This window comes from Lates calcarifer, linkage group LG4 (assembly GCF_001640805.2).
Source record: "Lates calcarifer isolate ASB-BC8 linkage group LG4, TLL_Latcal_v3, whole genome shotgun sequence".
NCBI lineage: Eukaryota > Metazoa > Chordata > Actinopteri > Centropomidae > Lates > Lates calcarifer.
In genome coordinates, this window is record NC_066836.1 from 12,367,519 (window position 1) to 12,383,857 (window position 16,339).

The 16,339-nt window shown below is 41.0% G+C and overlaps 1 protein-coding gene across 4 annotated transcripts in view; it reads right to left on the bottom strand.

Moving 5' to 3' along the window:
- Window positions 1–2,676: 2,676 nt before the first annotated feature.
- pbx1a (pre-B-cell leukemia homeobox 1a) overlaps window positions 2,677–16,339 on the bottom strand; it is a 77,348-nt gene continuing 63,685 nt past the window's right edge. Inside the window, exons 6-12 of one of the 4 annotated variants that reach the window (XM_018676610.2) lie at window positions 13,771–14,015; window positions 11,581–11,771; window positions 11,164–11,299; window positions 10,076–10,235; window positions 8,998–9,110; window positions 7,740–7,829; window positions 2,677–4,704 (exon numbers count right to left, since the gene is read on the bottom strand). In XM_018676610.2, the coding sequence (XP_018532126.1) occupies window positions 4,612–4,704; window positions 7,740–7,829; window positions 8,998–9,110; window positions 10,076–10,235; window positions 11,164–11,299; window positions 11,581–11,771; window positions 13,771–14,015 (1,028 nt within the window). In that variant the 3' untranslated portion in view covers window positions 2,677–4,611. Of the gene's footprint in view, window positions 4,705–7,730; window positions 7,830–8,997; window positions 9,111–10,075; window positions 10,236–11,163; window positions 11,300–11,580; window positions 11,772–13,770; window positions 14,016–16,339 lie in introns of all 4 variants that reach the window. The other 3 variants (XM_018676603.2, XR_001960934.2, XM_018676611.2) reach the window with 3 other exon arrangements.

Sequence of the window (16,339 nt, forward strand, 5' to 3'; positions counted from 1 at the left end):
TCCATGATATTTTGCACATGGCTGCTGTTGTTAACTCTCTGAGTTAATGGTTGCACAGCAGGGGTCATGGGGTGGGGGGTTAGTTACTAAATCCATTCCATTGCTTCATATTTAAGAAGCTGATATGTTTTGTAAAGTCTTGATACACACCTACACTCACTGTTTGATAAATGTAGTAGATGTATAGAGTTCCAGTAAAATACTCAGGAAAGTACCTCAGATCACGTCAGATTTTTACACAAAGACATCATTCAGCTAGACAGGAACATATGCCAAAAAGTGAGAATTATTTGCATCATGTACTCACACACACACACACACACACACACACACACACTGAATAAGAAGGAGAGAGATCAGCAGGGAAGGCCAGCAGAAGGCTATGTCATCACCCTGGGGACAAAACAAATATTTTCAGAGTTATGCAAGGGTAACTGAAAACACAAAATAAGCAGAAAACAGAATAGTTTTACTTTTGTGCCACGGAAAGTGATTCTTTCTCATCCATTCCAGCAGGCAATAACTGAACTTACACCTCCCACTCACGATTAAATACCACCTTCATCCTATGGATAATATGAATGCTTCATACACATGTGTTGACATCGCCATCTTGTGGAAGGAGACAGACACTTCTAGCCCCCCCACAGTTTTTAATCGAATAATTTTGTTCCTAATCTAATATTGTATTCCTAAATTTTTGACCTATATACCCTCTGAAACATTCTCAAATATCGTCTCATTTTGTTTTCCAAAACAAGAGGAAGAAAAAGGACTTGCAGGCCTGTAATCTAAGAGGTCTACATGCCACACCCAGTCTCACATGCACAATATAGTCTGTGTCTGTGTGACAGTGTGTGAATGAGTGAATTCTGGATGAAGCACCCAGGGACTCATGCGGTCAGTTAGACCAGCAGCAGCATCAGTGGGGTCCGGGCTGTTGTGTCACTGCACATTAGAGCAGTGTGCCGGGCTCTGTTGAGTGGGGGGAGACAAGGTGTCTGGGCCACCCACCCATGCTCTTCCACGGCAGCTGTAATTATAAACAGTGGTACAATGACAGCTGGGGAGGCAGATGTCAACAGCAACATTAGATTTCAATCAGCCTGCACAGTGCCATCACCTCAGAGGAATGAGGAGGTGTTATAACTACACAGTGTGATTTTTTTTTTTTTTTTTTTTTTTTTTTTGAAAGCAGTTATCATTCTCTGTGCAACTCATTTCAAAAGATGTTTTTGTTTCGCAGGATAATGCAGCAGACTCCACAGTGGGATAATCACTAAGCATTCCAGCACAAACCAGAAGACGTTTTTAGATGAAGTCTTGTCAGATTGTTTTTGATGCCCTCTCTGTTGGTGAGAGCAGACTGGCTCCTTCGCTGCCCTCAGGGTGCAGGGGGGAGCAGTCTGGCTTTGGCATTTCACACTCGCTCAACAGTCAAGGCCTGTGACCGTCCGCAGACTTTACCGCCAACTGCTCCCTTATACCCTCGCCCCTGTTGTTTGGCCAATTATGAATATTCAGTTGCTATGAAAGTAATTCTGTCAGACATGCAACTGTCCAGCCAGATAATGTCAGTGGTGTCGTTTGCAGTATTTGAGGGGAGGATCTCACAAGGACATGACCACTCTTCTCCTTCTCTATCAGATTTTTATATTTGAAAAAAGCTAAAATTAACTGTAAGAAGAATTTTAAATTTTATTGTTGACCAGAAACTGTTAAAACATATCAATGAGCCACACTGTCACACTGACACATTCCTTCATTACCAGAAATATGGGCACTGTAGTTCAGTCCCACATACACCATCCTGCAGAGCATCAAATGTGTACTCATCTGCAGATCAAAAAAGTCCCCAACAAAGGAACTATTCACATTTGTTTGAACAATGTTTGATAAGAACTATATTACCAAGCCATTTTGGAAAATTAAACAGTTGTATTTTTTTTATTTTTTTTTATTTTTAAGAAATAAAACTTTATATTTGTGACCACATTGTTACGGGTTACATTTTTAGTAGGAATCAATATACAGGGTTTTAAAGGGTTTGGGTCTTTTCATGGGATTTGTTGACAGTAATATTAATATGAAATATCACCAAGCATTAACCTACATAAACATTAATAAGTAGGGGCATGTCAAGCTATTCCTTATCACTGTCGTCATGCATCTGTCTGAATTGCTTTATGAATATAATCATAATGTAAAAAAAAAAAAAACAGCACCAGTTTCAGTTTTCGATAGAGGTGGTTTTAAGTTTTTAGTAGTAAAAGTAACAAAAAAGACCATATAAATCCTAAATTTAAATGCAGTTATGAAATCCCACTAACACTGTTTTGAAGTGACTTTCATTTTTCTTTCCTCAAGTGATAGTGATGTTTCAAAAGACATGCCCTTTCAATGTTAGCCTGATTTTAACATAGTGTCTCTGTGTGTGTTTGTGTGTCTGAGTGCATTTACGTTATGTACTATGTATGCTGGACAGGAGCCATTATCGAAGGGAAGAACACGCACAGCCGTAAAAAGGGGGGATGTCTGCTGGCAGTCACTAACCTTGGCTGACTTTCAGTTATCACTACAGTGACTGTGATTACCATCGCACCACCGATGCGCTCGTGCGATGGTGAGCCTTTGCTCTCTCGTAAAACTCCACAATAAAAAACTGCTGATGTATGGTCTCGCTGTATTACATATCATTTTTTAATGTGTTGAAAACCCTTTCCAACAAAGCAAGTCAAGCACAATGGTGCACATAAACACATGTTGAAAGTTCATGAGCTAATTCACGAGAGTAGGAAAGCAAAAAAGTAATAGCCTACATTAAGCATAACAATAAAAAAGAAAACAATAAAATACAAAAAAACAAATAGGCCACACAACATAAAAAGTGTCTATAAACAAGATTAGACTGCTCAGAAAACACATCATTTGACATAATGACTTGTCCCTTCTTTAGTGCTTAATGGTTAACATTTACAATCTTCATAAATGTTTGATACTGAAAAAAATCAGTCTGATAGTACTGAGACAAGCATGAATTCAAATGTCTACATTTGTTTTGGTGTCAATTCTAGGGTTACTAAAGCAGTACCAGCAGAATAATATATCGATTTATATGTAAATAATAAATGCCCAGGAGAGGACACGATTCAACAAAACGTTGGAACGTAACATTATCTTTACATCAAAGTGTCCTCAGCTGAGCAGCAGTTCAGGTGCATCCAGATGCTTCTTTCATGGCGATGATCAGTGGCTCCGTGCTGCAAGCATCTCTGGACCTGTGCTGTAGATTCAGGAGCAAGGATCCACTGTGTAAGCATGTAAAACTCTATTAACATAATGACTTCCCTGTTTAAGTGGATTGTGGTTCATGTACTGAAAAACAAACTCAGTTACAGACGTCCTTGACAAACTTTCTTTTTGCGTGATATTTCTTCTCATATTTCTTTCAGTGGGACAGTTGCTATTCACTTGATTGTAGCACCAGAGCTCAATGACAGAAGATGGTGATTTAAACCAGTAGAAAAGGAAATGATTCCGCGATGAAATAACACATTAAAACTGGCTTCATGTTGACACACTTCTCTTGACAGTTTTGTTTTGGTTACGTCAGCATTTTGGCATCATCAAAAACTTCCTTCTGCAGTGGTGATGGTGGGAAACGAATAAAAATACCATGAAGGATTCAAGTAAATTAAAAACAGAAAAGGAGAAAAATCCTGTTTTTCTCATTGCGTCAGAGTGACTGCAATTCAGTGATGGCCACTCCACCAATATGCTGCAGAACCAAAACCAACAGGGTGTGATATAATTAGTTTTACGTTAATAAATCCTCTGTCTTAATGAATGATGTCAAGCTTGTCCGATTTGATGACAAGTATTTATTTATTGTTTTACAGATAACATACTTCACAGGGTTACCTTAGAGGTAAAATCTCCCGACAGAACTCTGTGTTTTGACTCGTCTGAGACAGAGGGGAAGATGAACATACTTTTATCAAGCACACATTGTAAACAACTGAGCAATATTTAAGTCTAAATGGCGTACCATAGAATAGGTGAGAGACAACAAAATGTAAGTAAGAAGATGTGCCTCTTGCTTGCAAAGACAAAAGTTTCATTTTTACAAAACAAATAATGGTCACTGACATTTTTTCAACTTTTTTTTTAAGTGGCTGAGAGGTAGAATGAAGTATTTTCAGTTAAAACCAATGATTTGATTTATTTACTTTATCATATCATTTCATCATAATGAGTGAAAACATTACGAGTGAATAAGTAACCCCAGCCCTCTGAATATAATGTGAAATCTGTACAAATGTCTCCATTGTTCGCAGTATTGTTTTGATTTTTAATGTGAAACTTTTTGTTTGTATCCCAAATGTCCAACGTTATAAGCAGAGGAAATATTATTCTTCTTTTTTTTTTCTTAGTTAGGATTTCACAGTAACTCTCCAAACTGTGGGACAGTGAATTCCTTTAATACTGTGAATAGCAAGGTCAGTCCATGTTTTTTGTTTTTGTTTTTGTTTTGTTTTTTTTTTGTTTGTTTTTGTGTGTGTGTGTGTGTGTGTGTGTGTGTGTGTGGATGAGGTGTAGAGATGGATATATTCAGTTGGACGTATCCGAATGAACACTTCCGGGTCCTTCTGTGGGCGATGTCACTGACGAAGGAGTTGGAGCATCTTGCCAGCCACCGTTTGTCTGTGGAGACAGGACAGGAAGTAGTTAGCTTAATGAAAACACAGTGTCCACTCTGATACAAAATGCACATGGAGCCATCTTTAATGATAGGACATTATTAATACAACTCCCATGGAAAGACCAAGTCCAACAATGAAAGTGTTGCCTGTGGAACCAAAGCCTAATATAGCTTATTCCTCTGTGCCACAGACCTCCACTGAGCCACACTAGTTCTTAATTGTGATGAACATGGTCACTGTGGTATATATTTTGGATCAATCTCACACACATTGTCCTGCTGCTGTATACACTCACTAGAGCATCAAATGTTTATCAATCAATTGCTGAAAATAGACCGTGACAGATTGACAGAGCTTTCTTTTTGCTCTTGCTTCACATTTAATGGACATACATGACAGTACTATTGATCTTCTCAGTTAACTCTCTAGAAAGCAAATAGGTGAATTATTTCCCAAAATGTCTAACTATTCCTTTAAAATTGTAAGAGATGCATTGTATCACTATGGTCGTGCTGCTGCATGTATAGCTTTTTTAGAAAACTTTCAGGGTGTAAAGAAATAGCTTCAAATTCGGATCAGGGTCAGACTCAGGGTTATTCGGTCAAATGAGACGATATAAATCTTAAATTCAAATGCAAATATGAAAGCTGCCAGGTGTCTCCTCCAACAGTCAACACTAAAAACTGACAAAACACTCTTTTTTACGAGACTGTTCATTAAAAAATATTCTTGCGCCACTCTCCTGATTTCTCCCTCCAAACAGCTGAGATAACATGAGATAAACAGAGGAGATGAAACACAGAATACGCAGACCTTTCATATATCGCAGAATATAGCCCTGAGATGGTTGATAAAAGAATAAATTATCACAATAAAAAAATGTCTCTTTAAAATGGAAGCCACGATAAAAGGTTGACTAAAGACCATTAAGGACATTAATTGCAATTTCCATGCTATTAGTGAGAGCTGGGAACGTGCTTTGGCAGCCTCTTATTTCCAAACCCTGTTATTTCGTGTAAAGACTGTCTGTCATCTTATTCTTATTCAAACATTTCTAGTCTCTGAGAGAGGCAACACCCACCAGCAATTTGAAGGGTGTAATTGCTGCTCAGTGATAAAGAAGGAGAGGTGAACCACGAGAGTTCAGTCAGTAGATCTTACAAAGAAAAAAATATCATCAGGGCTCAGTAAATACGAGCACCAACACTTAATTCACAACTCCACCCAAGTGTGTTATTATTATAAAAGCACTATAAGAGCCTCATATCATTATCAACAATATCCTCTACTGTTGTTTTTAGTGTTACTTTTATTGTTTATATTAAAGGAATGAATCGTATTCCTACTGGGGCTGGTGAGGTTTAAAATCTGTTGCACAATAAACCGTCACATTTGGTTGTAGTGTAATGATCAATATTTTTTTAATACTTCACTGGCTGATATTTCTGTATCTCACAGTGGCTCATTTCTGATATTTGAATTATCTGATATCTGAAATCACCTAGAGACTTGGAGTAGACTGTATGCTGACTGACTTGTAGCTATTTTTAGTTTAATCATATAAATTCAGTCAATTTGTAAAAAACAATTTTTAGGAAATTCCTTAGCCTCATTTTTACCGCTCTCTCATGTATTACTATCACATTTGAGTCCTCCGATTCTTCTAACCAGATGAATGGAAAAAATATTCTCTTTGCAGGAAAACAAGACTTTTAACTGGTTTCTCAAGTTACAACTGTATTTCCTTATTTAAGAAGCTGGAAATTACAGCATGTCCCATTTTTTGTTGATGCAAAAAATATTAGTTAATATTGAAATTGAGTATAATATTGCTGTTATTTTTGCATGAAAATATAAAACACTGGAAACATGTTTTTTGTATTGTGCAACAAACAGAATAATCTGCATCAAGATAGTTTTAAGAGTCTTTAAGTATTCTGATAATACCTTCAGAGCGACAATAATGTTTGTTAAATGACCTCATTTGGTTTTTTAAAGCTCACAGGACATTCATTTTTTGGAAAATGGGATGCTCGGTTCTGTAACTCGCATGTAAAGATACTCAAGAGGCAAACTGGCGCTAGAGAGATGTGTAATTGATTCATAATGTTGGCGATTCAATAAATCTTGTTTACAGCCAAGCCCAAATTCCTACTTAGTCTTGGTTTTTGCACACCTCATAAAAATATTTCGTCTGCTTTCATAGTCCCTCTGTCTAACACACCAGCACAGTGTATTGAACACCTATTTCCAGTTGAGCCTGTTGCATGCTGTAACTGGCTTGATGCATCTGTTCTTATTTTAGCACAAGGGGTGTTGCAGGCTTGGCTGTCAGTGTCGCTGTTCCTGTGGATGAATGATCTGACCAATGTGCTTGGACTGTTAGCCCAAAGCCCCGCTCTTTCTGTCCCTGTGACTGTCGTATTGATTCTGTTCAGCCCTGCACAGCCTGTCGCTATGGATCTACATGCTAACACACCGCCTCCAGTGTTGCCTGTCCCATCCTGCCCAGCCCAGCCCGGCAAGGAGACCTAGAAAACTGGCCCAGCCTTTGACAAGCTAGTTAAAGAGTTATTTTAAGAATTAGCAACTGGGAACTTTTTGGGAGGGGGGAGTTTGTTTTTGCGAAGTCAGTCTTGGTGGGGACGAGAGGTATGACTCGTCCTATGGTGCCAATGTGAGAGCAGCTTTGGGAAGGAGGAAGACACCTGTGTCCTTGTTCCTGTCGACTGCAGGTGCCTCGCTAACGCTAATATCCTCCGACAGACTAGGAGCGTGTCCAGCTACTCAGCCTGGTAGCTGCCTCATTGCCTGCCACCTAGGGCACGACTGGAGCAGGGGGGCAACCGGCTGGACAACAGCCCAACCCCGGCAAACTCTACTAAGTGGCATCCCGTCATGCATACAGAACGACACAACAGTATACGCACCCAGCGACTGGTGGTGGTGGTGGTGGGGGGGGGGGGTGGCATTGCAAAGTAAGACAGCAAAGAAAACATTGAGAAGGACAGAAGGAGGATTGTTTACAGGTCTTACGTTGATGCCCTGTGGACTGTACATCTGGCTGGCTGCAAGGCTGTCACTGTATCCGCCGGTCTGGCTGATAACATGGCGAAGGGTATCCACCTGGAACAGCGGGGACACACAGACAAAAGGCCTGGTCAGACAAAAGCTCTGGATAACAAAGACAGCCATGCACAAAGGAAAGGTCAGTCTGATAGTAAAAGGGTACCATAAACAAGAAAAGGTTACAAACAGCAAATCAGAATGATTTTGCTGCTACTACAAGCTTGATAACGGATATTGCAAAAGGACAAAAATATAAGAAACAATGACAAGAACTAATTATGAATGTATTTGTAGTTGTAGTGAAATAATACATCAAAATCAGACATTGAACACGACGCTCTGCAGCTCATTCTCTTGAATGTAGCTGCGTGCCACTGAAAATATGACGTTGGAATAAACGCTCTGTTGAAGCTTCACATCGAAACACGTTTACCTGACACGGCTGCCAATAAAAATATGGTGTAACTGACATTATTTAGTCATAAAAGTTTTTTTGGAATGCAGCCATTCCCGTGTTCTTCACAGATTCATCGGGAGCTGCTGCTTTGTAGCTTTTGGCAGAGCAGCCGAGTTGCACTTTATCTTTTCTTTTTTGCCCCGTTTTAATTGCACACCCCTGGGAGTGAGGCCACTCTGACATGATCAGAAAAATAACCCTTTTAAAGGAACATGAGTTTCAATAATTTAAGGCCAACCCTGAAGACCTCTTTACCTCCTATAATGGTCGTCTCTTTTGCATATTCATGAACAACCTAAAGCATTTGGAGGGCTGATCTGAATGGAAAAAGTGGGGGATGGAAGGATAAAGAAATGATGCCGAAAGCACTAAAACTAAATGAAAATATAACTGCGGGTGGTGATTCCTTAATCTATGGCGAGAGTTATAACACTCAGGAACAATGTGTTGGTCATCACTGTCCACTCGGGCAAGGTCAGGGAGCTACAGCGCACCAGCGGCTATGTGAACTCTTGTCAGGAGCGCTGATGAGTGTTGCACCGTTTCCAAAACTGTCTGCAGTCGTCTACTCAACTGTGGATTGACAATGGCTTCTGCATTAATGTAAAGCTTCGGGCTAAGTATAACCTCTGTTTCACCATGTAGGGCAAGTCATTGTGTGCATCCGCGCTCGCAGACTGGTCAGTGGTCGAACAAAATCATTAAGAGATCTCAAGAGTTCGTGAGCTTTCGGGTCACATCAGACCCTAAACTTAAAGAGGCGCCTACCTGGGATTGTATGTTGGCCCCAACCTGCCCCCCTTGGTACGAGTCCCCATTGAGGGACTGCACACTCATGAACAAGTCTCCGGAGTTTGACATGTTAAAAGAGCCAGCAGAACCTGAGAATACACAGAGGCAGAGGAGGAGAAAGAGAGCGAGAGAACAGGAGAAAAAGAAGAGAGGGGAAAGAGAGAAAAGGGAACAGGGAAAAAGACAGGGACAGAAAAGGAGTTAAAATGATCATGCATTAGCAAAAGTGCATTGAGTGGGTTAGTTTGGGAGGACGGCAGGCATCATGGAAAATGCTTTTCCTACAAACCTGCATGCTTACAGATGCAGTAGTAGCACATTCAAATATCACTGAACTATAATTTAAAAGGAAAAATCAACCGACAAGAACCATGAGACAGAAAATCATCATAAAACTGTTTAGCTCCAGTTAAAACAAGGCTTATGGATTGTATTGTTGTTAAATGTCCGTGCTGCTAGTGTTTCATTAAGGAAGTAATAATTGATCTGCAGGAAGACCCAAAGAATCGTCTTCGGCCTTTAATGGACCCCAGCTCCCCAGATGTAAAGAGACCATCGCGTAACTTGATTTCAACACCCGGTCCTAATCCAATACAGTTGCGAAGTCTCTATATGACAAAAGACTCCGCTTGCCCTCTGAGCAGCTTAATGGCATGCACGAGGTCAACCGGACAAGAGGCAGGAAAAATTAACGTCCACAAGACCAAGAGGTCAATAACGGAGAGAGGGAGAGTGGGAGAGAGAGAGGGAGGGAAAGAAAACGAGTGAGAGAGACAGACGGCAAAGGCAGAGAAGAAAGAGAAAAAATGGAACAAGAAGAAGCAAGAAAGCCATACCATATTACTGGGTTAGTTAAGGAGAAGAAAGGCCTCCTGTTAGTCTAAACGAAAACAGCACCAGAGACTGAATTCTTGAGTTGCAGCTCAGGTATGAGAACATTATTGTGCTCTATGTTGTGTTTATACTTGTTCTGGCATGAAAAAAAAAAATCATCTCTCTATAGAGCTTCTGGTGTTGTACCTGAATGTTTATTTAATCAGGGATTAACGCTCACCTGCTGAATTGGGAGTTGATGGGGAGTTTGCCTGACTGCCATGGGCAGACACGCTGGTTGCGTTGACCGCGGTCCTTGCTGCGTACATGTTGGCCTCTTCTTGGAACTTGCCAATGTTTTTCTTGTATCGGATTCTCTTGTTCCCGAACCAGTTTGATACCTGTCAAGATATCAGTGACAGGATATGGTGGCTTAATTATAAATAATTAAAGCTGATATCTATGCAAGGAAACACAACAAAAGACATGCTGTGTGAATACATTTTGATAACATTTTTTTTTAAAATATCAACACCTTTAATCATCAGCTTTTGTGACTGCTATGACATATTTATACTTCCACACAGACATCTTCCCTGTATACACACCTAATGTATGTGGCTGATTATTGGTAGTTTTTGTATGTGCTGTGCTGTTTTGACTTCTTAAAAATGCCTTAATGAACCTGTTGTATAATATTCCCGTTGATGCTGCACATAAATAGGATTTACTTAAATAACCTTTGAGTTAAGATTTTTTTTGTTACACATACTGCAACAAAAAGCTTTTTTCCTACTGGTCATCAGTCTATGTGGAGACCTCTCTAATATGCCTATTGGTCTCTACATGTTTTTTATCTGTTTCCTTTCATTAGTCGTCTCTGTGAAGATGACAATTGTCACACTCATATGGTAGACTATATGTGAGCTGCTGTTTGGATTGAACCCATGATCAAACTTATGAAAATAAGAATCTGACAAGAAAGAAGAAAGAAAGAAGAAAGAATTCTGAAAACTGTCCTGTACTACATAAATACAAAAATGCACATAAAGAAGGTTTACTATAAGAGCTTTGAGTTGTGTGCTCAGTATTAACTTATTCATTGTTAATAGTAATTACCACAACCACAGGGCTGTAAACCCTAAAGGTCACTACAACCCAGTATAATTCAGATGTAAAACTCAGCTGATAGTCCCTTAATGTTTAGCTACTATTACTCACTCCAAATTAAATCAAATGTAATGCACCATCAGGCCTTGGCTGAGAGACTTATTTATCGGTTTATCTTTATTATTTTTGAACCTTTGACCTCTGTTTTCTTCTCGTTACCTGTGACACTGTGATGCCGCACTTCTTGGCCAGTTCTTCTTTGGCCTCCTCGCTGGGATAAGGATTACTGAGATGGGAGTAGAAGTACTCGTTGAGGATCTCTGTCGCCTGTTTGTTGAAGTTCCTCCTCTTTCGCCTGGACAGGAGAGAACAGAAATGAGTAAAATATACTTAAGAAACAAGTACATGTTTTCTCAGTCTGACTGGACAGAGATTAAAAGCTGGCAAAATTAAATTAAAAAACAAAAAAAGAAAATAAAGGTAAGGTCTGACCATTGACAACAAAAATGAAAATAAGGACTTTTAATGAACATAGAGAACACTTTGGGAGCAAAATGCATTAAAACAGGGGGAATGGTTTTCTTTTGTACTGACACGTGGACACACACGCACACACACACACATACACACACAGACCTGGCATCGAGAAAGCGTGAGCGCAGGATCATGACGGCCTCGCAGGTGCTCTGTTTCAGCTGCATCTGGATGGAGCTGAACTTGCGGTGGATGATGCTGACCATGCGCTCGATCTCTTTGGGCGAGATGGGTCGTGTTCGAGACTGCTCCCTCAGCAGGTTCATCACATGGGTGGTGAACTCATTGCACGCCTGGATGCACAGACAGACAGGATTCATACGAAGAATAACTATCACAGAGGCCTGACAGCTTCAGACAGAACAAAGGGATGAAATTGGATTTTGGAGAGGCTGCACCTTCACTGGGGTAGGGCCTTGGCCTTGTAGAGGCAAGCGCTGACTGTATAACAGTGGCAGCGTTAGAGGTAATAAGAACAGTCTAAATTAAAGCAGCCGACGCAGCGCGATGTTTCACGCCAAACAAATGTGGCAGTGGAGTCATACAGTGGAGGCAGCGAGACTCGCGGTGCTGTGAATATTAAAAAGACTTCTCTTCAATGGAAGAGAAAATGTGACAAGTGAAGAGAAATTTAAAATGACAGCAGGCTTTCAGTCCCGTTCACGTTCAAGAGGTTTAAACTGTCTCCCTCTCTTTTCACTCCATCTTTCAGTCTACCTCGTTCTCTCTCTGTCTGAATCAGTCACTGGATATGACTGCATTCAGAGTCAAGGTGTCTGTTGCTTGTCAACACCAGGGTTACGTCAGTCAAAGTGATGCACCGAGCAGCCGTTCTGCTTGCACACACACGCCAGACAGTACTCACTCATAACGCGTGCGAGGTGTACGTAGCGTGGTGACACAAAAATGCTCAGGTGTATATTGACTGTGACAGTTAGCGATGACTAGCCTTCCTCGGAGAAGATGACAAACCCAGAACGCTTTGACTTCCGAGGGAATGACAAGAAGTTACAGTCTTTGGAAGAGAGCTGGTGTGTGACTGATATAATGGCTGCTCGCCTGCTGAAGATAACATCTCTGAAAAGCTCGGCTTGTCGTGAGTTGGCCTGTGAGAGCTGATTTCGAGAGCATTATACTTAGTTAAAAAAATATCTCCTCCATTCTTTACACCAGCTTATTCCATTTACGGTTCACAAATGGAGCTTATCCCAGCATGAATTGAACAAAGGAAAACTCCTGGACACAAAAGGAAAACTCCTGGACAGTTATGGTGTAAAACACAATATTCACTCTGGTATTAAATGTGGACAATTTAAGGTCTTTAATTCACCTCAGCTGCATGTCTTTTTTCACCACAGACGGAAACACTTGAAGAAAACTATAGAAACTCTGTACAGAGAGGACAGGAACCACGTCTCAAACCCTCATTATTTTCATGCTTGCTCTCTTTCTTAGTGAGAGTTCAGAGGTTGAGGTCAGGTATTGAACACTGTCCCTGTGTAATGTAAGATATGTATTCCTCATCAAGAACACTAAAATAAGTTGGAGCCACATGTTTGCTGTCAAAACGTCATCTAAAACATAAATTTAAAACACAATTCGCTTGTATTCATTTAAACCTTCAATCCATATTCACCATCAGTCAAGATAATGATCAGTGTTTTCAGCTGCTTCGACCACTTAAATAAATAAACAGAAAATCTACAGTTACTCAATTGGCTAGATTTGGCACCTGACCAGACTCCATCAGTGAGATGCTGTGAAGCAGAGAGAAAACACTGAAATAATCAAAGTGAAATAATGAAATAGACGACTGAACGGGTTTGGTGGCGTAGAGGTTAAAGCGCCAACTATGAACTGCAACATCCCCAGTTTGCATCTGGCCTGAGACCTTTGTTGCATGTCTTTCCTCATCTTTCTCTACTGCATCTTCTGATAAAGGAATAAAGTCAACACACTGGGAGAGTACAGAGTGTGGACTATGAAGGGAACATAAAATACTCAAAGACTTTCTTGCTTATGACTACAATAACAGCTTATAGCGTAGTAGGGACCTGAAGATTTTCCAAGTGATAAAAAAGATCCCTGGTTGTTTTATCACCTTGCTGGCCAAAATGTGTGGCAGGCTAGAATTGAACCAATTAATTTTGGCATTCACTGATAAAGTAAGATATATTTCAAATAAAATGACAAAATAAATATCTGTTACAGGAGGAGGAACTGAGCTAAAGAGTGAGATTATCATACTATGACTGAGGAAATGCTGGTGGAGAACAATATTCCTTGTCCCACCTGTTCATACTTCTCCAGCTCCGTGTGGTAAATTTGTCGGATCTGAGACAGCTTGGCCCGGTAGTCGGAGTGTTCTGCTGAGTTGTCGGCACCTACGCCGCCGGTGGCCGCTGCGGCGGCCGCTGCAGCCGCCGACCCGCCGCCTTTCTCCGGCCCGGCCACGCCCTCCGCCAGCAGCATGTTGTCCAGTCGCATCAGCTGGGGATCTGGAGGCTCCTCCTCCTGGGCTCCTCTGATACTGAGCACTGTGGAGGACAGGAGGAGACGACATCAGTGTAACTGTGCCAAATGCTCTAATTTGTGAAACCAAGTGACTGAATAACAAGGCAGAGGAATTTAACAATGACTGAAAGATAGTCTTGACTATTCCTTCCGCTCCAGCCTACCAAAGAGAGCTCCCTGAAATATGGCCATCGTTCTAATAGTTCAAGTCTGCGCCATAAAAACCTGCAGCCTCACTGAGGCAGGCGGCTAAGGAAGACCATAAAACTATCATTTCATCGATTCTGACTATCATTTCATGTGAAAAAAATTAACACAGCCTTCCATTACAGTTCATCTTTCACTGCTCTCCTTATGCTCAGACTATGTTTAGTTTCTGCCTGATGGCTTTATTATCTTGTCAGATGTTGTGTGCAAAACAAAACAAACTAATGACACAAGTGCCACACAGTATATTAATGCAGAGATACGTCTCAAATAAATCAGTTAAGGAGATTACTGAATTTGAGCTAAATCAGACAGCTCCAATGCTAGATGAAGATGCACAAATTGGAAATATGATGACTACTATAGAAAAGGTTAATGGTTCAAAAGTCATTAGTATTAATCAACACACAGAGCATCAATATTTTCTCTCATCTCAACATCAAAATCTACTAGAACAGCATTCTACTACCACGCCTGTGGCCCCTTGTAATCTTAATTTAGGAGGACTAAGTTTTTTTTTTCTAACAACTGATACTAAGGTCTGTTTGCACACTTGTTTTGGGGATTTGAACCTACACTGATTCTTCACACACCTACAGGCGATCAGCTCTCAACTGACACTCAGCTCCCATGGTGTAAGGAGTGAAGTGTAAACACAACAGAGACAGGCCTGCTGTGATGTACACGCAAACAAAGCACACACACAAAAGCAAACACACTCTCGCACACATCCATGCACAAAGAGAAATATGTGAGACATAGGCTCAACTATGCACAGCTGAGTCTTCCAACAATGCTATTTTAACTGTATTCTAGAGTAGTAAACGTACAGGTGTTCCACTGTCATTTTTGTATTTTAGGATCAGCTGTAGTGCCCTGCCTCTTTCTGCCACCAGAAGGCTCCCTCGGTAAAGCAGCAGAGCATCCTGCTTCTCTCAGAGGTGCTGAAAACAGCCGACCAGGTGCAGCCCTCCATTCCATCCACTGTCTTCAAGGACAAAGACAAAGCTCACGCTACCACTGCATTTTTTCACACACATTTTAATCCATGCATCTATCAACAAACGTTTCGGGAGAACGATCTGTTACTTCATTACTGTACGTCTCTTCCATGATGACTGTGGACAGTGAGGGTAAATGACAGGTCGTGTGACGGAGCAGTAAAGCCATATTGCAGCCCCACAGTCTCCAGTCACAGCGATGGCTCTTTTGTAATGAGGATGTAAGGCTGAGTCGCCCCTGTGACCTTTCTGGTGAGCAGGGGGTCCAGATGGATTCCTGAGGCAGCGTGGGGAGCTTGTCTACCCTAGTCCTCCTCTTTTCAACCCCCCCCCCCCGTCCACCACCACCATCTCTTTTTCCTTCCCTCTCTTTTTTCTCCTCCAGCAATAACATCATCCATTCCCATCAGCTCCAACACGTGAGCAAGCTCAGCTCAAGAGGCAAATGTCAATGGCTATCAGACGGCTGGAAAAGGTCAGGAGTTCAGATGGGGAGCAGACAAATATGTATGTGTATGTGCGTGTGCGTGTGTATGTGTGGGTGTGTATTGTATGTGTGGGCGCATGTGCAGGTAGATGACTATATGGATGTTTTTCATGTGAATCACACCGGCGGGAAATTATAGCACTCACCAATTTGATTCTGACAAAACAGTGGCACATCCCAACCAGAGGGGGAATCTAATGAGCCTAAGAGTGATTTATTCATTCCCTCCAAGTCCCTGAGTGCACAACTAAAAGCATGAAATGGATTAAATAAATACAATTAATAAGGAAAATCAAACAATTCACTGTGCTGTGGCATAATTACCCTAACCACAGCCATCAGCTTTATTTATTTCTGTTCAGTAATAGCAATGAAATCGATTAGACCTCAATGCCAGTCAGGGAGCTCGTTGTGAACTCTGCAAACCATGGACCATACATTAACATAATCACCTGACAGAGGGAAGTGCCCTCTATTACAATACATCACATGCTCCCAACGCTCCAATAATAACACCAAAAACCTTTTTATACACACTTTCTTGTCTATTGTAGCAACAAAAGGCATGGAGTCCATACTGCTCTGCCATTCACTTATTCCATGGACAGTCACAGATTAGTATCTATAAAAGGAAGATGGCCATCATCTCATC